General features: G+C 36.6%; 2 protein-coding genes across 3 annotated transcripts in view; both read right to left on the bottom strand.

The window, feature by feature from the left end:
• cyfip1 (cytoplasmic FMR1 interacting protein 1) overlaps positions 1–8,118 on the bottom strand; it is a 36,536-nt gene extending 28,418 nt beyond the window's left edge. For both annotated transcript variants that reach the window (XM_030131568.1, XM_030131569.1), the window contains exon 1: positions 7,826–8,118. The gene's annotated coding sequence lies outside the window, so the exon portion shown is untranslated. The remainder of the gene's footprint in view (positions 1–7,825) is intronic.
• Positions 8,119–11,337: 3,219 nt separating this feature from the next.
• Positions 11,338–25,033, bottom strand: tubgcp5 (tubulin gamma complex component 5). Its single transcript, XM_030131570.1, has 23 exons — positions 24,309–25,033; positions 24,169–24,222; positions 23,751–23,859; positions 23,506–23,602; positions 23,313–23,392; positions 23,079–23,214; positions 22,586–22,703; positions 21,105–21,194; positions 20,814–20,907; positions 20,471–20,723; positions 20,044–20,246; positions 19,844–19,959; positions 16,873–17,138; positions 16,584–16,782; positions 15,054–15,242; positions 14,794–14,976; positions 14,611–14,695; positions 13,775–13,895; positions 13,452–13,603; positions 12,970–13,095; positions 12,767–12,855; positions 12,465–12,565; positions 11,338–12,323 (listed from the first exon to the last, which is right to left on the bottom strand). The coding sequence occupies exons 1-23, from the start codon at positions 24,440–24,442 to the stop codon at positions 12,277–12,279; spliced, it is 3,042 nt and encodes a 1,013-aa protein (XP_029987430.1). The 5' UTR covers positions 24,443–25,033; the 3' UTR covers positions 11,338–12,276.
• Between the last annotated feature and the right edge of the window lie 56 nt (positions 25,034–25,089).

The raw sequence follows: 25,089 nt of genomic DNA, 5'->3' as shown, positions 1-25,089 counted from the left end.
TTTTTATGGGGCTCAGATGGCTCAGAAGGTAAAGTGGGTTGTCCAATAACCGAAGGGTTGGCAGTTCAAATCCCACTCTGTCCTTGTGCCATTGTGTCCTTGGACAAGACACTTAACCCTCCAGTGTCACTCAGTGTTTGGTGGTGGTCAGAGGGGCTGTTCGGCACGAATTGGCAGCCATGCTTCCATCAGTCTGTGGCTACAAATGTAGTTTACCACCACCAAAGGAGAATGTGAGAGCGAATGAATGAATGAATAATGGATCAATAATTATGGTGCCTTGAAAAGTGCTACAAAAATCTAATCCATTATTAACTTCATTTCCCATCATGCAGCGTGGTACTGTGCTTCCGGTCAACCATCATGGGCTGAAGCTAGTCAATGCGTCGTTCCTGTTTTTAACTTAATTTCCTGTCATGCAGCATGGTACTGTGCTTCCCATCAACTGTCATGGGCAACACAACGTGACTGTAAGGTTATTGTATTACAAAATTACTAATATCTCCCAAAATACTGGTCCTATCAACTTGCCTAGATATTTAATGTGGAGATGGGACTATTCCTCAACTGTAGGTACCAAATTGGCCAGTTAAAAACATGTCAGTTTCTCAGAACTGTACAGATACACACACACACACGCTGAGACCTTCCAGTATTATGATATAGATTGATATTGTTTCATGTCATGCTCTATTGTTGTGTCTATCACATTCTTTATGTATTTTTCATCATTTAGACAATGCCTAATGATTGTTCAAATGCATGCCGACTGAAAATTTAGGATGGAGGAACAAAAAAAGTAGTGGAGGTGAATTAATGTGAAATACAGTGTAATTTTGAACAAACTGTTTGTATACAAGTTTCTAATAATAATTACTTTTGCAATAATAATAATAATGAAAAAGAAGAAGACACAGCAGGAGGAGAAGGAGGAGGAGAATTTCAAAAACACAGTCTAATAATATTAATATCTAAATGCCAACTGATAGTATAGTACTGTATCTGTAAGTGGTATGCTTTGCTCCGCATTCCCATGCTGCTGACTGCTGACTTCTGGACGTCACAACACTGAACAATCAAAAAACACACTGTAATCAGAACTGACCATGAGTCTAACAATCCACAGTAGCAAACCACCCAAACAAAAGCAGGGTAGTTACAGGACTGGGGTCAGAGGAGATTGCTAACCTTAGTCAATATTATGATTGGATTCATGTATTTGTCAGATTCACAAAGTAAAAGGGGATGGTAATGCTTGCCATCTGTGTGATTTGTGTAATCAAGTCATCTTGGTTTGTAGTCAGTAAATTTGCATTATACCAGATTTGGATTTTCTTTGCAGAGGGCATCTGAGAAAAAATATTTCATCAGTAAACTAAGAATCTGGAACTCGCTTTCCCACATACAGGGGTTGGACAAAATAATGGAAACACCTTAAAAAAATCAACAAAATATAATTTAATATGGTGTAGGTCCGCCTTTTGCGGCAATTACAGCCTCAATTCTCCGAGGTATTGATTCATACAACTTGTGAATTGTTTCCAAAGGAATTTTAAGCCATTCTTCAGTTAGAATACCCTCCAACCCTTTTAGAGACGATGGCGGTGGAAATCGACGTCTTACTTGAATCTCTAAAACTGACCATAAATGCTCAATAGTGTTGAGGTCTGGGGACTGTGCCGGCCATACGAGATGCTCAACTTCATTAGAATGTTCCTCATGCCATTCTTTAACAATTCTAGCTGTATGGATTGGGGCATTATCATCTTGAGGTGAAGGTGTTTCCATTATTTTGTCCAACCCCTGTATTTGAAAAATGTATGTCCTTTGACATCATTTGTATAGACACAACCCTCCAGTGCTACATTAAAAGTGAGTAGACAGTGAATGAAAGTCAAGAAAAAGAAGAGTGTAGAAGTTCATTGAAATCAACTTCCATTACTCTTCTAAGGCAATCTTTGTATTGATTGTATTGTACCGTACAGTTATATGCTATGAATGCACAGACCTAAGACTAATAGGCTACACTAATTGCTGCTGGTAACAAATTCAAGAGGCAAAATATTATCAAATACTGATGTGCAATTTATCTTAGTGGTCGATAACAGTGGATGTTGACAAGATGATATAATAATGATAATGTGGAGTAGGAGAAAGCACATAGCTGACAACAAACATTGCAGTGTAAGTTTGTCAATGCTTTGTAATTTGTAATTCCACCATGCAAAAAGACAAGAGGTAACAGGAACCTTTTCATTGCTCAGTGTACTAATAGCAGCTGATAATATAACTAGTCAGCTGCCAAACTGTTTAATACGAAACCTGCTACCTAACATACCTTTCAGTTGTGTCATACTGTGGTTAACTGACATTAGTTAATGTCAGTTAACCATGTCAGGTAGCATTAGCAAGCAAGAAAACCCTTGTTTCTGTATACTGAAGGCAATTTTTTGCAAGAATTAACATGTATGGGTGACTATATATACATTTGTAAGAGGAATTTCAGTTTATAAAGTAGAGCCCGACCGATATGGGATTTTTGGGGCCGCTGCCATACCGATACTGGGGACTTAAAAAAAAGCCGATATCCAATATATTGGCTGATATCCGATATTGGCCGATAACCGATATATTGGCCAATATATGAAAAAAGAACATTTAACTATACAGGATATAATAATCTTATATTAGATAATTGCGGACAGGTGGATTAACAGTTGCATAAATCTTTGTTTATCACACAAAGATAACTGACACAACTTTCAAACGCTGTATAATAGTCTTATAGTAGACTGGTATGTGACCTGTGGGGAACCATGGATTGTAGATGTGGTAGTTTTAGGGAGAAGAGACTTTTGAAAAAGATGTGAGTCTGTATTTTATAAGTAGTGACATAAAAATTGTTCAGTCAATCATTCTTTAAAATGTAAGCAACACCTACCTTTAATAAGTCCAACTACAAAGCAACCTATGCAATCACAAAAATAATTAGAGCAAAAAATATTACCACAAAATTATGTTTTCCCTCACAAATTTTGATGCGTCTGCCTCACGGCATTACAACTTCCCATGTGGACTAAGGACTAAACTGAGCATGTGCAGAGTGAATTAGGTGAGTCCTAAATTGTCCCTGATTGGAGCAATTGCAAGAGTTACAACTGACCCGTGTTACAACTGTACCCGGTCTCCCTTACACTATTAATACTCAGGCTGGCCTGCAGAATGAAACTGTGAGGAAGACAGGAAGCCCAAGGACATATGTGTGTGTGTGTGTGTGTGTGTGTGTGTGTGTGTGTGTGTGTGTGTGTGTGTGTGTGTGGGTGTGGGTGAATAGTTCATAAGACTCGGGGGAGACCGTGATTTTCCAACGGGGGGTGGGGGTGGGTGGGTTGGATTAGCAGTCCATCCTTGTTGGGGGGGGGGGGGCGGGGCAGCAGCAGAAGTGAAAGTGACACCAACATGCTTCACTGTTCCTCTAACTCTCCGGGCAGCACACACACACACACACACACACACACAGGAGCAGCAAGCGACAGAATCTCAGCAGCAAAAAAGTTAATAAATCGGTTATATTGGCCGATGTTGATTAATCGGTGATAAGCTATAATCAGCCCGATTGATCGGCCAGCTGATCAATCGGTCGGGCTCTACTATAAAGTAATGAAAATGTCATTATTAAAGCTGCAGGAGGTAAAAAACAAACAAACAAAAACATGTCACCAGTTCATTGCAGGGCTGATGAATACAAATGAAAAACCCTTCCCTCGACCATCCACACCCACGGGCAATTTGTCCTCTCTGAGTGCTCTGGCTTCCTCCCACCATCCAAATACATTCATCTTAATAGGGTGAATACTCACTCTAAATTGCCCAAATCCAAACACTGAATATAATACAGATGGCCAGATGCCATTTCCTGCAGTTATGGAAAAGAGTAGATGTAGAAGTCTCAAGTGCTTTCAGACCACTTGAATTACAATACACCAAAAGATAATTATGGATTTTTTGCCCAGAGATGCTAAACAACTATCAAGCACTGCAGTTTTAATTAAGCATTTTGTATGCAGAAAACATAGCAACATTTTAGAGAAGTGGAGAAGCCTCACGAGATGCAAATGCTGGGTTTTGGGTAAACTGCTAAATTATCTCATGGTATGAATTATTGAGAGGTATCAGCATAAATGTTCAGTAAATGTTTAGTCCAAAAGAGTTTTCTTAATAATGCTTACAAATACACTGCATTCCCTATAGATGGGCTGTAATATCAACCAAATTTTATTTATATAGCGCCAAATCATAACAAAAGTCATCTCATGACACTTTACATACAAAGCTGGTTGAAACCAGACTCTCCAGCCAATTTACAGAACCCAACAGAATCCTCCAGGAGCAAAGATCTGTGACTGGTGACAGTGGCAAGGAAAAACTTCCTTTTATTATTCCTTACTGTAATACTTATTTAATGTTTTGACTCACTTTCATTTTGAGATAACACAATAAGTCACAAGACCTGAAACTAATCTACCTTCAAATAAAGCTGAAATTTAGAATTGAGTTATTGCTCATGTCAAAGTGACAAGTATTCAGCTAGTTATAAGGCACCTTGCACTTCTCTCTCAATTACAATACCAAAGAGATGTACCACAACAGCTCTTAGTCAAGTACAGGGAGTAAAAATAGGTGTGGTTAGTTGTGAAATTTGTCTTTTGAAAGAGAGAAGGAAGTCTCAGGGGAAGAGTTATGTAAAGCAGTTTTCAGAGCATGTCTTATTAATGATTTAGGCAAATATCTTTTTTTAGCATGTTAAAGTGAACTGCAAATAGTCAAGTAAGCAGTAGAAGAGGCTACAGATCAGTCAGCTTAGCAACAAAACAAGGAAGTATGAATCACAGACGATGAGAACATGTGATGAAGGGTTTACTCCTAGACAGGGAGGGACAGACTGGCGCTGAATATTTAAGCTGGCATCCAAGAAACAGAAAGTGAGAATACACATAAAACTGTTAAGATGGACTCTAAATAAAACATCTGACTTTGGCAAAATGTTCCTATTCAACAGGTGCAACTGCTGATGAGACCATTGCTGATAGAAAATTAGAAATAAGGAACTCTGGTGGCTTTTTCTGTTGTATGCAGTTCCTCTTAAGACTGAGCTGTTCAGAGCTGTCTCCTCTTGTAAAATTAAGTGACAGATACGGCACAAATTTGAAAAGTCAAGCCTCTAAGTGTTAATTTAGCCCTCCAGATAGTTGGCCCAACACACTGCTGAAATTGCACACAATGTGTTTCTAAGGCTTCCTGTGTAATTAAACTGTAAGGAGCTTAAACTAGTTTCAAGTAGGTAACCAAGGTGTGCCAAGCACCGAGCCAATACATGGCACCACCACGCAACACTAAAAATAGTACCAAAAGTACTTAGATTAAGGTCCTTATACAAACAGCAGGAGGAAAGCATCAATATGTTTTTACAGAAAGGAAACAATCTGCGACAGAGCATGACTTAAAGACTTAAAAATGATTCTCGTGAGATAAACATTTGACACTTCAGCATGCTCTACTAAAACCAGCACATCACACTGCTGTAGATCCTTTCACATCTTATGACGCATAATATTCCATTAACCCTTTCATGCATGAATTATGAGAACCTTAATCAGGATTTTTTTTTTGAGTGTTTTTATTCCTCTTTAGGCATGAAAAAAAAACCCAATGTGATTGAATTTTTTTTTTTTTTTTTTTTAAATCAACTTGTTTTTCACGGAGTTACAAAAATGTCCACTCAGCTACACCATGAATTTTATTCTTGAAACAAAGAAACATGTATTTAAAACCCAATATCATAAAGTGATATGAAAACAGTGAAATGAAACCATGTTTAATGCAGCTAATCTAATGTTTTCTCACATTTTAACATATTCTAATACTAGTTATTACTCACTTCATGGAGATAATATGCAAAAAATAAATATTAACAATTGATTTCCACTCAAGAACCAATCAAGAACAGCAAAGTTACAGTAATGGTATGAATTGCAATTTATGAGCTGATGCATAAGCGTCCACTGTGTTGGTTGATATGGAACTAAAACAACTAAACCCATGAATATACAAGAGAACAGCTGGAGAAGAACTGTCCACTGTAGTGACCACTATGCATGAAAGGGTTAAAGTGAGAAACAGATGCACTAGCAGTGTTCTATATATGCCTCCTGGGACTTTTACTGCTATGAAAAACCTGCAAAAAGACTTCAGTGCCACTTGTGAAGGAAGTTGTAGATGTTCCTGTAGATCAAGGTGTGAAAAAGCCCTTTACACTTTTTCAAACACATGCTGATGATGTTTCACAGTTACCACTTATCAGTGCACTACAAATCTCTTAGATATCTCAGCTTTCTCAGAGACTGAAGTAAACAATGACTTGACTTCTCCAAAATAATAACACCTCTTAACTGTAAAACACTGCACACACAAACATTTATATTCACCAGCAACAGAACAACATCTGACTGCTGTTTCTCTATGCAGGGAGGAACTGCATTAGTGTGATGTTTAATCAAATCATCACAAGCACGAGATCAGAGTAAAATGTGTCGAAGGCAAACATAAAATAGATGGCACTCACAGCATGAAACAAACATAGCATAAAACACTGTTACAAAGAACAGCCAGATTACAGTTCATCAGGTGAAAAGCTGTAACAGTTGAGACTGAGGTTAGAAAAATAAACTAAAAAAATCATTAATAGAAAGGTGTTTTTGGAAAGCTACAACAAAAAACTGTTCTTCATATAAAAGATTAATAAATAATGGGTAATCCAAACCCACTGCTTAGTTTCAGTGGCTTACCCACTTGATTATATATAGTGTACTGAAGCATCTCTCCTGAGGTTTGTTCCTCTGACTTGACTTTTGAGCATCTTATAAGAGCAGAAAATCAACCACAAAAACAACACCGCTGTCACCAATAAACAACTGTTGTGGTTTCATCTGCTGTATCTCCATGCCCCATCACCTTGACTCCTTCCTTCCTTCCCTTGCATCCTTCAAGATAAACCTTACAGGCAACAACTATAAGCAATGCAAGTAAAAGTGGACAGTAGACACAAACATCTTCTATCAGTAATTTACCTCTGAAGCTGCAACATCATTGATTATGAACAGATGTGTGGCCATTATCTAAAATATTTCTGGACTTTGGCAGTTGCAGTAACTGATAGGGCATGTATGGTCAGTGAACGCATCACTTTGGGAGGGTGGGAAGTACAGTAGCCTTCAGTTTGGTTCCTGAATACAACTGACCATGTGGGAAAAACAGAATATAAATGTCATGTTTAATTCCACACTGTTCACTCCCTGACAGTTGAAGGTGTTACCTTAAATTTGTAGCTTTACTATTAGTTTTATCTCACCTGGCGGACACACAACTACACAAATACACTCTTGACAAATAAAGTTAAAATTGAAACAAAATAAAAATATGTGATAACAGTCCGTTTCTAGTGTGGAAAATTTTTAAGAGTCCTCTGGAAACATGTAGCTGTGGCATGGCTGTATCCCTGGTCCAAACCGGGGCCTGAGATTAGTCACCGTTCGGGCCTGTGAGCCAGGAAAACGGATTGGCAATGCAACAGGCTGTTAACTCTCCCAGACTAACAACTCGGACTGCCATTTTGGATAAAGTGTGTTATCATAACAGGCAACTTTGACGGAGTTTTGTTGGGAAGGCTACACCCAAAGCAACGACGCAAAACTTTTTTTTTTTGCCACCGTGGGGGAGTTAGCTAGAAATACCCAGTGTGAAACCAACTTCAATCAGTCCTACTCACCCGGAGTGGAAGGTTAGCAGGAAAACTTATGCGATAGAAGCGGGATTAAAGCGCCATATATCCCGGTTGTTGACTCCTTCCCGCAGCTTGGAAGTAAGTCCTGAAGTTTTGTATTTTTTCTGCCGTCGGCCACAGGAATCTTCCCTCGGTCGGTGTTATTATCATGGGCGGGGGAGAGAAGTAGAGCAGGGAGTTCCTGTCCCTCAAACAGGGAAACTCTACAGGAAACTGATCTCAGAGCTGCGTTGCAGAACTCCTCCACTAGGGCATGGACACGGAGGAGCAGAGGTGAACTGACAGGAATGAACAGGAGCCTGCCCCAGGCTGTGGAGGTGGAGCACTGCCCAAGCCCCTCCCCCAAACACGGCAGACCTCCATACCTTCAGCCCAGGCATTATTATTTATTTATTTATTTCATACTTTAGTTACAAAATATCGTATACACATAGACCAGAACATGGCATGGAAAAAACAAAACATAACATAACATAATGCTCGAGGTGAGGCAGGAAGAAATTAAATACAACTACATAAATAGGTAAGTAAATAAAAATAAATAAATAAAAGTAAAGGAATAAACAAGAAGAGAGAAAAAAAATAAATAGCCCCTGGCATTAAACATCACATTACATTCATCACTTCACGTCATCACTTAAATGTAACCCTGTCAACTACCAATACTGTAAATTGTTTGATCTACTCCCTTTAAGTTTACGTGTTTTTAGATATATATTTCTATTCATATATTTGTTTTATTTTGTGTGCTGCATGTGTGATTTCTATTTTAATACTTGATATCTAACCTAACAGTATACCTGTTAAGGTCTTGATTGTATTGATTATATATGTATTTTAAATATTATTCTACCAAATATTAATGTGTGGGCACTGCACCACTTTTTTTTTTTTTATCAAGTTATTTAGATTTATCCCTAAAGAATGTAAATGGAAAACAGGCTGTGTACAGTTGAATAAAATAAATTATGATGAGCGAGCAAATAAAATATGCAAAAATGTTTAATGTTAAATGTAACCCTGTCAACTACCAATACTGTAAATTGTTTGATCTACTCCCTTTAAGTTTACATGTTTTTAGATATATATTTATATTCATATATTTGTTTTATTTTGTGTGCTGCATGTGTGATTTCTATTTTAATACTTGATATCTAATCTGACAGTATACCTGTTGATGTCTTGATTGTATTTATTATATATGTATTTTAAATATTATTCTACCAAATATTAATGTGTGGGCACTGCACCACTTTTTTTTTTTTTTTTTAAATTAAATTATTTAGATTTATCCCTAAAGAATGTAATCGGAAAACAGGCTGTGTACAGTTGAATAAAATAAATTATGATGAGCGAGCAAATAAAATATGCTAAAATGTTTAATGTTAAATGTAATCCTGTCAACTACCAATACTGTAAATTGTTTGATCTACTCCCTTTAAGTTTACATGTTTTTAGATATATATTTATATTCATATATTTGTTTTATTTTGTGTGCTGCATGTGTGATTTCTATTTTAATACTTGTTATCTAATCTAACAATATACCTGTTAATGTCTTGACTGTATTGATTATATAAGTATTTTAAATATTATTCTACCAAATATTAATGTGTGGGCACTGCACCACTTTTTTTTTTTTTTTTTTTTAATTAAATTATTTAGATTTATCCCTAAAGAATGTAATCGGAAAACAGGCTGTGTACAGTTGAATAAAATAAATTATGATGATCGAGCAAATAAAATATGCAAAAAATCTATCATGTTAAATTGAATCCTGTCAACTACCAATACTGTAAATTGTTTGATCTACTCCCTTTAAGTTTACATGTTTTTAGATATATTTTTATATTCATATATTTGTTTTATTTTGTGTGCTGCATGTGTGATTTCTATTTTAATACTTGATATCTAATCTAACAATATACTTGTTAATGTCTTGATTGTATTTATTATATATGTATTTTGAATATAATTCTACCAAATATTAATGTGTGGGCACTGCACCACTTTTTTTTTTTTTTAATTAAATTATTTAGATTTATCCCTAAAGAATGTAAACGGAAAACAGGCTGTGTACAGTTGAATAAAGTAAATTATGATGAGCGAGCAAATAAAATATGCAAAAATGTTTAATGTTAAATTGAATCCTGTCAACTACCAATACTGTAAAATGTTTGTATATATACAAGTGCTACCCCCTTTAAGTTGCCTTATTTTATTTTACACATCTATATTTATACATAATGGGTTTTTTTTATCTTGTATACTGTATGTGCATTTTCTATTTTACTGTTGGCTGCAGGTACAAAAATATATTTCCCTGTGCATTGTGCTATATATATCTGTGCATGTAACACAAAACTATCAAATCAGTATACCTGTTAATGATTTCATTTTATTTATTATATATGTATTTTAAATATTTTTCTGCAACCAATTAATGTTTAAGCCTGCACCACTTTTTATTTTTTATTAAAAAGCAAAAATACTACAATTTCCCAGGTAGTGCAAAATTGCATCCATAGTACAAAATTAAAAGAACACAAAATCAGCAGAGAAGCCATTAACACCATATTTAGATTTATTCCCATAGAATATAAAAAGAAAACAAGTTGTATACAATTGAATACAATAAATTATGATGAATAAGCAAATAAATTATACAAATGTTTGTACATTGAACTTAAAAGTGTCATTTATGCATTGTCTTTAAAACTTACATTATATTTTATTTCATTACCTACATTTACATTTATTGCTGTTTTATCTGTTGCACTTTGTAAGTAAGTAAGTAAGTAAATTTTATTTATAGAGCACTTTTTACAGACAGAGTCACAAAGTGCTTTATCAATTCAAATCAGAATCAATTACTTTGGTAAAGGCATCCTGAACCACTTTCATTGTAACTTGGAGCACAATGACAATAAAGTCTATTCTCATTCTATTTTCATGCTCTCATTTAATTCTGTCAACTAGCAGTATAGCTGTTACTTTGACCAAAAGTTTTGGGAATGAGTAAGAATGATTAAATTTTATTTTTCTTTGTGTTCCTGAGGCACATTGAAAAACAATTAGAAGCATTTAATAGGTTAAAGATTTACAAACAAAAATAAATCACATTTAAGCAAAGAATCCATTTGTATCACTCCCAAAACCTTTGACTGAAAATAAAACTTAAAAGTGCCATTTACAGTTCTCTTTAACCCTTGTGGATGCCTCTTATTTATGACCCTCTGGGAGCCAAAAATGTACATGCACAAAAACTGCTATAGAGTGTTTATATATCAGTATTTTTTCTGGATAAATCTCTTCAAGTATTTCAGCTCTGCCCAAACCTACCAAATCTTCAATATTTTTAGTTTTATCCCTTTAAATGCCACTTTGAATAAATTATGTCTCTGTGGTTATTTATGGAAAAAAACAACACAAAAAATGAGATTTTTTTAATGTAATGAATAGTGGGGGAATGCAGCATAATGGGTGATTAGAGTCTTGGATAGAGGTCAAGTCCCCAAAGGGTGCAAAAAGTGTCAGTGCAGTAAAATAGACCTGTAAGAGTGACTGACATCAGACTGAAACATGAAAAAGAATCATTCATACAGAGCTGAAAGACAGCCATAATGATTACCAAAACAAAAAAGAAAACTTAACTGAAAAGAAATGATGCTTACACTAATTTTAATAAAACCTCATGTTGATTTTGTAAAATGTATTTCAGCAACATCAACTTAACTCAAGCTAGGCAGCAATACTGCCATTTAATGAACCACCAAACATGGCCAAATGACTTAAATTGCTTTTACAAATAAGACAATTATACAGTTTAGTCCTTCTGAGATTTCAGTCAACACCTTTAGTTTTTCGCTCATTTTATTTGTAGTCGACCCCACGTACATAATTGATGAAAAGTTCTAACTGGCTAAAAAATAGTGCTGTTACAGAAGACTAGTATTAACATTTCCTCAATAGTACTGATGTCATTTCCATACTCGTTTAATCTCAACAATGCAATTCAGTTAAATGGTCAGAATACAAATATGTAATCCGCAGTTATTCCGATTTATTTCATCTCTGAATCAATTCATTGTATTGTTCATAATACTAATAACCTCTTTAATTAAAAAGCAACGTAGCATCATGCTTATTAATATTGTTGTGCAACATTTATTGTGCTTTATACATAGGTACATTATGAACATGGACAACTCATACAGTACATCTTACAAAAACTTACAATTTTTGAGCCACATTTCCTCAAGCAGACTGTTCTAACAGGTCATAAAAAGACAATGCTCAAAGTGCTCAATAAGTCTCTAAGAGCAGATGCTGACATCATATGTTACACTGTGAACAATCCTTGCAGTCTGTGAGACAGAAAAAAAAACAGTGGGTTTGTGTCTGTCGCAACAACACATTGACACCCAGACAGCTCCTCAGCACTGCTCGAAACCTGCCATCAGGGAGAGAGCGAGGGACTCCACTGTACAAGAGAAAACAGCAGAGAAAGTGTCATCACTTCAGTGTCAACAACCCCTTATATGTAAAAGACTGTGAAGTAAAACAGCATCAACATAACATGTAAATCTCTGGTTGACATCCATAAAGCATAACTTTTACTCACAATGAGGGAAAGAACCTCGACATACGGCCTTATTCAGGATTGTTACGAGGAACATGTGGCAGTTTTTGAAATCAGACTCCATTTTATCGATGGACTCGATCCTAAAATTGAGAGACAAACGCAATATTCAGTCACAACACAATTGCCAAGAGCGATAAAGCAGCAGATGACAAATACAGGCTTGGCAGCTGAGACTGTTAATGAATAGTTTAGAATAAAAATGTATCAGTAAATGCCTAAAAAAAAACACTCCACAAGAAATATTATCTGTTAATCCTTCCAGTCGATATAAACCCTCTTACTTCCAGGCTCCAAAGCCAGCTTGCCATCGGTCTGAGAAGATGAGGACTAGATTAAGAACCTTCATTATTGCCTCCTTCACAAAACTGACCTGAGAAATTAGACCAGAAGATAAAAACATCAACAATAACTAACTATAACATGGATAAATCCCTTCCTCTGAAGGAGGGTCTGAATAACTCATCCGAGCTCTGGTGGTTTTTACCTTCTCCCTCAGCAGACAGCGGTCATGAATAGTGGCCAAATATCTGTAGTGAATCTTGATCAGCTGGTCTAGATCCTTTGCTTCCTGGACTTGGTGCTGAAACTCCAGTCCTGTGCTGTGCAGAATCTGACAGGACACAGTGATAATAGATTTAAGATTAGAGGTGTATATTCTCTCTTCAGGGTGAAAATGGTTTTCTCTTTTTCTACACTGCATTTATGCAGTCAGATCATGGAACTTCAAAAAACACTGAGGCAACAATCTCATTACTGTGATGGATTAACTGTCACAGGAGAACTTATGCCACTTGGAAATAAACTGAAAACACTGCCAGTTACAGGATGACAAATCCAACTTAAACTGTGCGACATTTTGAAAGGAGGTATATCTCTCAAGTAAATGCATAAATCTTGAATCAAGCTTTTGTAGTTACAGCCAATAAATATCAGACCCTTTTTATTTGACAGGATTATTCCCATTACCCTGGTCATGATGTAGTTGTGAAGGCTGTTGACAAAGTGCATCAGTTTGACCCGCAGCAGACACATTCGGTGAATCTGCTGATTTACAGGCTCTTTGACCTTCACGTCCTCACCCAGGGCACCCTCCAGTTTTTTAGCGACATCTGTAAAATCTATGAGAAGCAAACAGGCTTTAAATGTTACAGAAACCACTGGTAGTCAAATGATTTACTGGGATCATTCAATACACAATAAGGAATCTCATGCATGATGAACAGCTGGTTTGTTTTTATAAATATCACTAAAAAGAGCACAGGATCTGAAAGCTCCATTCTAACTCTTACCACTGAATCGCAGTGTGTCTAAACTGTATTTAGCCCACTTGATTTGCAGCAGGAGGAGAAACACCTGATTGTAGATTTTCTGACACTCTGAGCTAATCACAATGTCAACAGGCCACGGAACCTGAGGAGAACAAAATAAATATAGTTCCAAAAGTCTTAGAAGACAATCAAATATGTTGTTTTAGAAAATTATAATGACCTCTACATATGCACTTGTGTATCAATATACTGTATGTACAACTGGAACATACAGAAAATATGTAAACAGTATAAATCCGTAATTTGAGAAAATAAAACTATTTAGAAGGTATACTGGATAATGAATACAAAGAAAGTAATAAAAGTCTAAAGAAGAATTCTGGGACCTTCTCTGTGAAGCTTGGTAAAATATACCACAAGATTATGTAAGAAAACTCCCAGACAGTCGACCCAAGAGGGTTCAAAATGCATTAAATCCAAATGGAGTTGACATTTTGCCATTTAGTTGTGATTTTACACATATTTCCTGATGGATTTTTCTAACAACTGTGCAGTAAAGATGCATGCTCATTACAACCCTGCAAAAACAACAAATAAAAAGTAGAGTAACACTTTTGCATAGTATTACACTTCATAATGTACAACTGAATTACATTATTTATATATAGTCAATTTTCAAGCACATATTTAAGGATAGTTTTATATATACAGTATAATTACTGTTGTTCTAAAACCATTCCAACACTTTAGGGTTTTTCTTATTTTTTATTCCAAATGCTCTCACATATCTTAATATTGATGTAACATCTTTGCAGCTATAAGAATATGAATAAAAAACAAAGGTTCACACTTCTTACTTTGTAACTTAGGGTAAGCACTTCAAGATTATTCACTGGGTGTTTTTTCCTTGCTGGGTCAATAGTCTCCAAGAAGATTGACAACCTATAAAATACAAAATGAAGAACAAAAGATTGACTTTTTCATATAAAACATGAGGAAAACTGATGACACATTCCATCTGATTTTTAAACATGCAGTACCTGCTACTGTCCTCAGGGCAGCGCTGTCCAACTGCTTCCTGCAGCTGAACATTGAGGAACGACAGCTGCTGCCAGCTCTCCTTCTCCTGCACTTTGTCAAAGATGGCAGTGTAAAAATCATACATAGTGTCTCCAGCTTCAAGGAGGAAGTAGTTCCTCATGGCCTGGAGGTATTCCAACAACCTATGGAGACATTAAGGAAATGTGTTACAGATGGTTTATGTGTAGAAATAAACTGACCCTCGGAGGGCGATGCTTACTTGTAGTCTTTTTTCAGAGTCTTCATGAGGTTCCCACAGCATTCGATGTACCTCCTCTCGATGTGTGGGTAGAGGCAAGAGCGCAGGGTAAGCTCGAAGGTCTGGCAGGTGACAGACTGAGATGAGCGGTCCACAATGACATTACCTCCAGAAAACCGCTCGTGGAAGTCACTTTGCTCCAAGTAAAGCCTTCAGAGGAACAGATATAGATGTTAAAATGCACTGGATCTACAGATTTATGGACAAAAGCTATGATTCATTTAAAAGCATAAAATATAAATACACTATATTATTTCTGCTGATTCAGAGGTTATGTTTGCGGATGAGATAACATATTAAAGTCTTCACACATTATGTTAAGTCATCTGTATTCATGTCATCTCACTTGATTCTGCTGAAATAGAAGTAATATTAACTTCTAACTGAACATTAGATGTGTCAACTGATGTAAAAGTAAGTTACCTACCAACATGTTAGTCTACACATTAGGTTTGTAGCTTACATAACCTTCATCGCAGTAAGAAGGATCTATACCAAATTTATCAATAAGTTAGGTCACTATTGGATTACTGTGTTGTAAATGACATGCAAAGTAGAAGAAAATATGCATTGTGGCTGAAATACTGCTGAGGTTTTGCTCCTATGACTTTCATACTCTACACCTACCTTGGGGAAATGTGTAACTATTATGTTGTTAAATTTTAGGGTTACATTACAAGTCATCTCCATAGCACAACCACTTTCAAATCAATAATGCTTTTACCATGTTTTTTGTCAAAGATGATGCCACAGACAACCAAATGAAACAGGCAACTTTACTGAATAAAATGATGGATTTCTCTGAATTTAAGCATTTTCATTTCATGTGATTTAAGTATTTAAGTAAAAAAAACTACAACATACAATCAGTTATTTATTTAGATATTTTAACGTAGAAAAGTTAGATATTACATCTTTAAAAGATCTTTGACAGATTATTAGACTGCTAGTAAGTGTTATATAATCATCTTATATGAGCTACTCAGAATAGTTTTGCATAATTTTGGAAAACCATTTTTCATTCGGTTGATTAAAAACAACTGGATGAAACAGAAATGTCAAATGTCCAGGCTTTGCTCTTCTATTGTCATCTTGTTGCGTCCCCTTCATCTGATTTATAGGGATTCCAGTCATTTCTTTGTAAATCTAAGTAACAAACGTATATTTGTGTATTTATGTCAAATATAGCCTATAAGGCAAACAAGAATTTTTTATTTCTCATTATTTATGCATTTCAATATCAGTAAGTAGTTCTCCTGCTTCATTTGGTGTACTGGAAACTATTGTTATACTATACTGCTGCACAAAAGGAACAAATCTTTAAATGTGACTGTAACAATTAGATGCCATCTGAAATTTCATCCTTGTCAGTCCCCTACCTCGAACTGAAACAGATCTTTAAGTTCTCTTTAGACTGAACCAATTGAGAGATTAAGAATATAACAGCAAAAAGGCTTTGTATCTTACTGTACTGTGGTGGTTACTACTTACCTGGCGAAGTTTATAGCCAGTAACGGGTCATGGACATCGTCGATCTCCAGATGCTGAGCAACAATGGAGTGCATCTTCACAAGGCTCCTCCTAGTGGCCTGTTGTTCAGTCACTGTATCTGTTGGAGATGACTCTTGGCTGCAGAGGCGGGACTGCACAGACTCCAAAAACAGTGTATATAAACTCTTCCTCTCTGCATCTGTAATATCAACATATTTGTCTCTGTGAAGTAGAGTCACGGACACACTACGTCTAAACACAGATACAGAGACTTAGGACAAACACTGACCTCTGGAGGATCGGTCGGACTGCTCAGCCTCTTTGCAGTCTAGATTTTTGAGCAGCTGCATGGACTTCCCAGCCATGATGATTTGCTTTAGGACAGGTTTGAGGAAGGACACCATGGTGAGCTGCCTGTTACTGGAGCCCTCGCCTCCAGAGCTCCCACTTGCTGCATCATTCAGCTTCTCCTCATTCTCCACAGTCTCAGACACACTGTAGAGTGTGTAGGTGGCGTACCAGAAGTCCCTGTGGTTCACTGGTACATCCTTGTTCCTGAGCAAGAAAATAGTCATTTGTTTATCTGTACAGACATATTCCATCCATTGTCCGTAGTAGGTTTGATATAGAAAAGTCAGACTGTTATCAAACTGATACAGCAGAGCAGAAGTGAATGACAAATTTACAGAGCAATGAAAAATCAGTCTGCAAATCATTTTTTAAAAGCCTTCACTGTAAAATGTTGCAATGTACCACATTTGTCTAATTTTCAGTGTTTCCGTTCTGCATACAACATACTGTATCTTTAGGTTTTCAACAGTCCTAAATGGATTTTAGGAAGCATATTATTTCCTGAATGTTTTTATAGAAAAAAAAATGAACACAAACCATTCACCTCTCAGCTACTGGTTGATCAGGGAGAACTGTGACCATCACTCTGTCACCAATATGTGACAAATGCTTCAATTTAAATTGTCAAGCTACAATCAGATTAAATCATGCTTTTCTTTGTTTACTATTGTAGAAATTTGATTTGGTAGGATTCTGATATAAACGCTAAGAGTAAGAATTGCCTTGTGTGATTTATTCTTGTAAGAAAGTAAGACAGGCAAACCAAGTGTAATGCAGTCTGTGGGGTGTGAGACAAAGAGATAAGAGAACCAAATGATTTTTAAGCAGTTTGAACAGATAAAGTATGCATGGGAGTCAAACTGTGGGTCAAACTGTTTTGGTGTTTGCAAGATATGAGGTAGCCAAATTAAATTATGTATCAAGGTCTGATCTGTGAGGGACAGGGTCACTCAGGTACAAAAGAACGAACCAAGAGAAAGACAGAAGCAGAGTAAAAGTTTTGCTGGTTATTTCCCATGACAAAACATTTGATAGATAGATAGATAGATAGATAGATCGATAGATAGATCGATAGATAGACCGATAGATAGATAGATAGATAGATAGATAGATAGATAGATAGATAGATAGATAGATAGATAGATAGATAGATAGATAGATAGATAGATAGATAGATAGATAGATAGATAGATAGATAGATAGATAGATAGATAGATAGATAGATAGATAGATAGATAAAGATAAAGATTTTGGGGATAATCTCTTGCTGCCTCACAGCATTTAAATATGCATTAGATTCAGAGAATTCTAATAAAATATCTATATTATAAAAGCCAAGTGGCCTCTGTGTGTGTGTGTGTGTGTGTGTGTCTCGGGAATCACACAAAATCCAGAAAGACCTGACTGCTGCAGTTTGGCATACCTATGTATTTTTGGTCAAGGAAGACAGTAGCGAAAATGGCAAGTTGATCGCACCAGCATTTTGGGAGATATTAGTAATTTTGGAATACAATAGCCTCACAATCACATTGCTACACCCACAATGCTTTGGTGATAACTGCTGGACAAATGCGGTACAGCATGCACAAACACACAGCAGCATACAAACTACCACATTTAGAACCCATGGATCCCCATGGGTCATCGCACTAGTTTTACATAACATTTATTTACACTTCACCTTTATTTATATTAGATATAAAAATGGAATTTCACCAGATTGTCCCAAATCTGAACCTCAACTAGGCTTCAGTGCATGAAAGGAACGTAACACAATTCACAAATTCATTACATGTGCTTGAAATGCTCCTGACTCTTTGACACAACATTTTATGTAAAGCTCTATAATTGTTTTGTTTTTTTTACATGAAATGTGCAACACAAATAAACCTGCCTTGTCTTGCCTTACTCTAAAGTGGATCAGAGATGATTCTCTTTAGTTTCCAAAAGAAATTCACTGATTTCAGTGGTTGTGACTTCAGTAAGACTAGGATACTACATTGATGAAAGGACTCTTTTTTTTTTTTCTGCAGAAATAGAGGAAACATAAAAGCTCTGGGAATGAACTGTGACTTGGATTCAAGTGGACATTAATAGTGGTTACATGACTGAGTGGGACAATGAATCCATATATGGTTAGTTCAGTCTGTTTTCAATACTATGCAAGTACTGTGCTTTATTTGGTCTATTCTGGACTGGTCTTTTGAAACATTGTAAAAGAAAGTAAGAAAAAAAAACAGGCTCTTCTAACAATCAGCTGCATATGGAAAATCAAAAACAGCATCCTTTATTGTTTTCTTCTATTGTTTCTCTGTGTATCACATTGAAAATGACATAATGACAGTCATGCAGCATCACTATGACGACCAGCTAAGGCACTATTTCTGCAGTGGAGAATGAACGCATTGCCAGGTAACAAAAGTGAATGGACTTGAGTAGAGTGTGTTGAGCTGTTACCATACAGTGGAAAAGCATCACTGTTGAATCAGGAGCAGTCTGGTAAAAAGAAATATTAACAGGTTCCAACCATACACTAAACCAATAAAACTCATTCATTTCTGAACTCGCTTTATCCTCACTAGGGTCACAGGGGTTGCTTGGAGCCTATCCCAGCTACATAGGGGCAAAGGCGGGGTACACCCTGGACAAGTCGCCAGTTCATTGCAGGGCTGACATATAGAGACAAACAATCACTCTCACGTTCACACCTATGGGCAATTCAGATTAACCAATTAACCTATTAGTGCATGTCTTTGGATGGTGGGAGGAAGCCGGAGTACCCGGAGAGAACCAATAAAACTATGCTCTCGAAAACAAAGCTGTTGCCTGATATGATACACAAAACTAATAACCAATCAAGTTAATGAAAGTAGATGTTCAGAGTTTTGTAAAGTGGATTTGTTCCATACCTTTGGATGATGAACTCTTTGGCAGGATCAAACAGGTGCCCATGAACAATCCATTCATCCACAATCTCCAAATACGGTCTGACTGTTTCTGTCCACAGGGAAAACAACAAAGCCACCTACAAGGGAAAGATGCCACACAGTGAAGATTATGCAGCCATTACTGGCTCCATTTTAAAAATCATCTGTGAGGAAAGACTTACTGCTTGTTCTGATGCTTCACCAACGCTGTCATACTCGATGATGGCCTTGTACAGGGTGTTGAGCAAGTGCGAGGCCCGTACGACGTTGGGAGTCTGAGGAGGGACTTCAGCCACACCGGTACAGAACACTTTGTGCAGGACTTTGATCTGGGCCAAGTGAGGACTGAGTCGTTCCAAAACTGAAGAAAGTGTCACTGTCTCATCTGCAAAACAGACGAAAGCATCAGACAAAAATGTTATTAATAAGCTACACAACAAAACAGGCATATTTACGTTTAATACACTGATTAATACACTAGAACCAGCAAATCAGAGACCTCAGCTGTTATACAGATTGATTCGTTATGTACTAGATCGCAGAATAAGGCATCATTCAGCTTCTTATCAAGAGAAAGCCACAGTATAAACCACACAAACATGCACTTGCCATTGCAAATAAGCTCTCTCTCAATTGTGGTCAGCTCCTCTTTGAAGCTGGTGAAGTACTTGTTAAGTGCCCACACAAAGGCCTGGTAGGTCCTAAAGGGAGGCTCGGAGCCCTTCTTGGACCCGTAAGAGGAACTGGAGCCTGGTGGGCAAGGCTCCGAGCTGTACCCCGTCACTTCATCTATGAACCTCTGCAGCCTGAAGACCGCCTGGCCGTACACAGCGATATGCTCCAGCACAGAGCGCAGACAGTTCTGCAGTAGCAGAGACAGACAAAAAACAAGCTTTTTACAGCAAGAGGGCACGTGTATGAGGATGTAACGCTAGCAGATGTTTTCACTTACACTGGTCAGATGAGTTACCACCACGTTATTCCTTACTGACACTTTTCCATCGTGGTTTTGGAATATAAAGTGTTTCTTAACCCCAGACAAGAGCCTGTAACATGATCACCACAAGATCAACTGTATGATAACAACATCCAAATGAAAATACAAGGACAACCTTTTAACTCACACAACAAATATTTGAGGATTTACCAAACTATAAAAAAGTAAAACATGTGAAAAGAGGAGATAAATCTTTTTAAGTTTTTACAATGAACACATTCACACAAGAACATCATTACATCTTACCACAATGTCTCCCGTATTACTTGGGTCTCTGTGACAAAGGCCTTTTCTTCTGGCAGATACAATGGATCAGTGTTATACAAGTGCTGATCCCTAAGAAGAGAGACAGTTAGCATCAACTTTTCAACATTTGGAATCATTTCAACATGCAAATCCTCTGAAGAAGACAGCGGGGGATGCCAACTACCTGATAAGCACAAACAAACATAAAAACTTCACTCAGAATATCTGCAGGTCTCAACAAGTTAAATAAAAATCTATTTAAAGACCATTATGAATGCAATTTAAGACACATTTCAAAGCCATAGAAGCATATTAAATATTTAGAAATACTCAAAGGATATAAAAGAAAACCAATCTGACATAAGTGATGGCTCTGATGTGAATACAGACCAGTACCAGGTGATGACGGGCTCGCTGGTGGTTTTTTAAAGCACCTCTAATGCTTTTATACCCAAAGGTCCTAATTTGAGCACAACATTTTTTTTTACACAAGATGCAGCAGGCTTCCAATTGTTTCTTTCAACATGCTTTAACCAAGAATTAAATGTACTGTTCCTGAGCCAGATGACATTGTACTTGCTGTTACACGTGTTACATGAAATAATATTGAGAGAAACGATTTTAACTTATTACTTCTAGGTTGGTCTTTCTTTTTGAATGAGAGGGGATGCTACACTACATTAGCCCACACACCAAACTGAGACACACTGTTTGTTCAGGTTGCTACAGTGGTTAGTGATTCCATTAGAAATTTCACTTTGTAGTTTTCAGGCAACTGCAGCATCAAAAATGTGAAGACCCATCAAAATTTCACAATTTTTTATGGCTTAGATTTTAAGAGTTTTTAAGGACCTTTTATAAGTATCTTTTTCCTTAAGATATTCACTTTATATCAACTCTTTTAGTATGTCAGCATAGGCATATATGAAAAGACCCATTTTATTATTATACTCATGAAACTGCGATCATTTTTTCTGTGATATTAAGATCTTGTCCTTGCAATCCATCCTTGCCTATTTGTTACTGGACTGCATCTATTTTTCTGTTCATAGCCCTCACACATTACTGTATTATCACAAGCATTTGGAGCAGTGCCATCATGTTATAAAGCTATTTTTACACTTATACTGGAGCATTATCAAAGACCTTTTAAAGTTTAGTTAATCCTATTGAATATTTCATTTCATGACTCTTACACTACTCTTCACGCTTCCCAATTGGCCCTAGGGGATAAAAAACAAATCTGACTTGAAATTTATAACCATATAACTTTCTCTTGTTAAATTGGTATATTATGTAAGAAAAATCCATTATAATAATGCAGGAATGCAGGTATATTATTATCATAACGTTTTTTTCGTACATAATACGCAACTTTAACATTGTACGTATATTCTGCTGTCACTTTCCTTTTTCCAATCAAAATAACAAATAGTCGTTCTAATATTTTCATATTATCAAATCGACTATGATACACTTACCAAACATTAAGCAGGTTGGAGTGTAAATGCAAACTGTGAGGAAAACGAGGAGCATGAGGCACCCAGTAAGGTGTCACTACATGTTGTTCAAGCCATGCCCGGGCATTAGGTTCACCAACTGGAATGAAAAAATAGAAAAGAATAATTTAATCACTCAAAAAACTGACCTTTAGTGTAAAACTGCAATGTGTGATCTTTAGATAGGCTGATAGTCTGCAGTGATAGTACATTTAACAAACAATTTCTGTCGACTATCAACAGAAATGTTTGCTGATAGCGGCTGTAAGGTAATATTATATGTGAGTTTAATGCTCAGTAATTGAGATTTATTTATTAAGGTACTGATTATTTGTACTTTTAAATGGTATATTCAGCAGTTATCCAGCTTCTAATAAATTAAAGATTTCTGATTCGCCATTAGTTTATTGTTACAGTATTTTATTAGACTTTAAAAATCCACTCCATTTCAACCACTAGAGTGATCATATCACACCTGTCCATGTGACTGGTCCTGTTTTGTTAGTGTTGTCCTGATCCTCTTGAGGAGTTCTGTCCAACTGGATCCCAGAGTCCTCCCTGCTGATTGGCTCCTGACTGTCATCCTCCTCACTCTCCTCCTCAGACCACTCCTACAAAAAAAAACAAAAAAACACTTGACATTCAATCTCGTGTATATCTGGGATGTATTAATCATCCTCTTGCTAGGTTGCATTTATGATTTTCTCACAGGGGTATCTGGGTATGGTCCAATGTCTATGTCTTCTCCCTCCATCAGGTATTTACCCCAGTCAAAGCTGTCCTCTTGTTCTGCACAGTTACAAGTTCAAGAGATAATTATTAACAGAATCATGTAAGCATTTCTGAAGGATGTCTTTTCTTTTTACATGAAATACTTAATGCCGGGGAAAACATGAACCTACCAGCCTCCTTCACCCTGGGTCTCTCTGTAAAGCATGTATTTGAGGGGGAGCCCGACAACAAAAGCAGCAGTGATAATACACTAAAATGCACATCCGTCTGTAAGAAAACATTAAAAAATTATTTTAAAAAAAAGAACATATTACATTTTATTTAAAAAGCTTCTTAATTTAACAAACTTTTGGCAGAGTTAAATGCTTTGATTGTGACCTGAAATAACCATAATCTAATTTTCTTTAAAGCATACCTTTGTTCCATCTGTATTAGGTAATGGTGAGTTCAAGAACTCCTCAGTCAGTCTCACCCAGCTTTCTGCTTTATTCAAATCTGAGTGAACCATGAGCTTTTCATAGATTCTGTCAAACACATCAGATCAAGTATGAGTTTGTTTACATGTTGAGACTTCTTCAGCAAATATTGAAATACGAACATGCAGAAACAGATCTCCCTTTCCAACTCAGACAACCAATATTAATAATAATAATAATAATAATAATAATAATAAATAAGTAGATGTCTAATATTACAGTCCTGCTCTGACAAAATAAAGAGCAGATATTAAGTCAGCGGTTCTGATATGGAAGGGGGAGAGCTGAATTAGAAATGACTCCTTTTAGCAACAATTAGGTCATGTAGGCATGTCACAAAAGGCAGCTTTAACTCACCCACTTATGCTGCGCTGCACTTTATGGCTGTCCACGTCCAGGTACCGATGAAACCTGTCAAAGAGCATCACTAGCATCACCGCTGATAACAAGTTAGCCGCTAACAAGCTAGCTGCTAACCCGGACAACGACTTACTCACCTGAAGTTTGACCAGGCAAATTTTAGCGCAAGCTGGTAATTCTGGTCCTCCTCATCCTCAATTCCGCTGATACATGAGATCAACTTTTTTGCTTCTCTTTCTGTCTCTTTTTCGAAGGTGCTCCAGTGTGCCATGTTGATGCTGACAGAATAGCTGGACGTTACTCGTGTCTGTATTAAGATAGCATGCGACCTAATGATGCATTATCTAAAGGACTGGTCCAAACAACAAACTGTATAGTACTGCCATTTCCAGAAAGACAGAGCCATTTAAATGTTCTTTCTTCGTTCTGGTTACTCTGCACTTACTCCTGCCTCCATTGCCGCGCAGCACTTCACAAATGACAACAGTGGAAGATAGCTGCGCATGCGCAATATTAAAACAAGTTAAAACAACATTTTTTTTGTCAAGAGCGTGTCTTTAAATATTTTAACGGTTACATCAAATAAATTGAATTACAAGGGTTAATAATACACGATGCGAGTTGTTTTTATGAGCACTATTGTTAATTCTTACAATATCCCCCACAATCCATTGCGGTAATAGCGCGGTTACTACTAGTAGCAACTGTGTATCAATCTCTTCCTCAATACTCTCTGATTTACGCTTAACTGTTGCTATCGCGCATGCGCAGTGTCATTTGTTAACTCTAGCGAATTCGATTAAAGGCTGTATGATATCGGTAATGCTGCTGTTTCAATGATAAAAATAATTAAAATGCGTGTATGTAAACAGGAAGCAAAAATAATTATTTGGTCTTTAATGGGGCGTGGCTAATCCC

This window comes from Sphaeramia orbicularis, chromosome 4, assembly GCF_902148855.1.
Source record: "Sphaeramia orbicularis chromosome 4, fSphaOr1.1, whole genome shotgun sequence".
Classification (NCBI taxonomy): Eukaryota; Metazoa; Chordata; class Actinopteri; order Kurtiformes; family Apogonidae; genus Sphaeramia; species Sphaeramia orbicularis.
This window is presented reverse-complemented; position numbering and strand designations above follow the sequence as displayed.

Coding starts and splice junctions, on each gene's coding strand:
- tubgcp5 (XM_030131570.1), bottom strand. CDS start 24,442: ATGGCACACTGGAGCACCTTCGAAAAAGAGACAGAAAGAGAAGCAAAA. Junction 13,604..13,774: donor AGACACACTGCGATTCAGTG/GTAAGAGTTAGA, acceptor TGCTTCTCATAG/ATTTTACAGATGTCGCTAAA. Junction 12,324..12,464: donor TCGAGGTTCTTTCCCTCATT/GTGAGTAAAAGT, acceptor TCTCTTGTACAG/TGGAGTCCCTCGCTCTCTCC.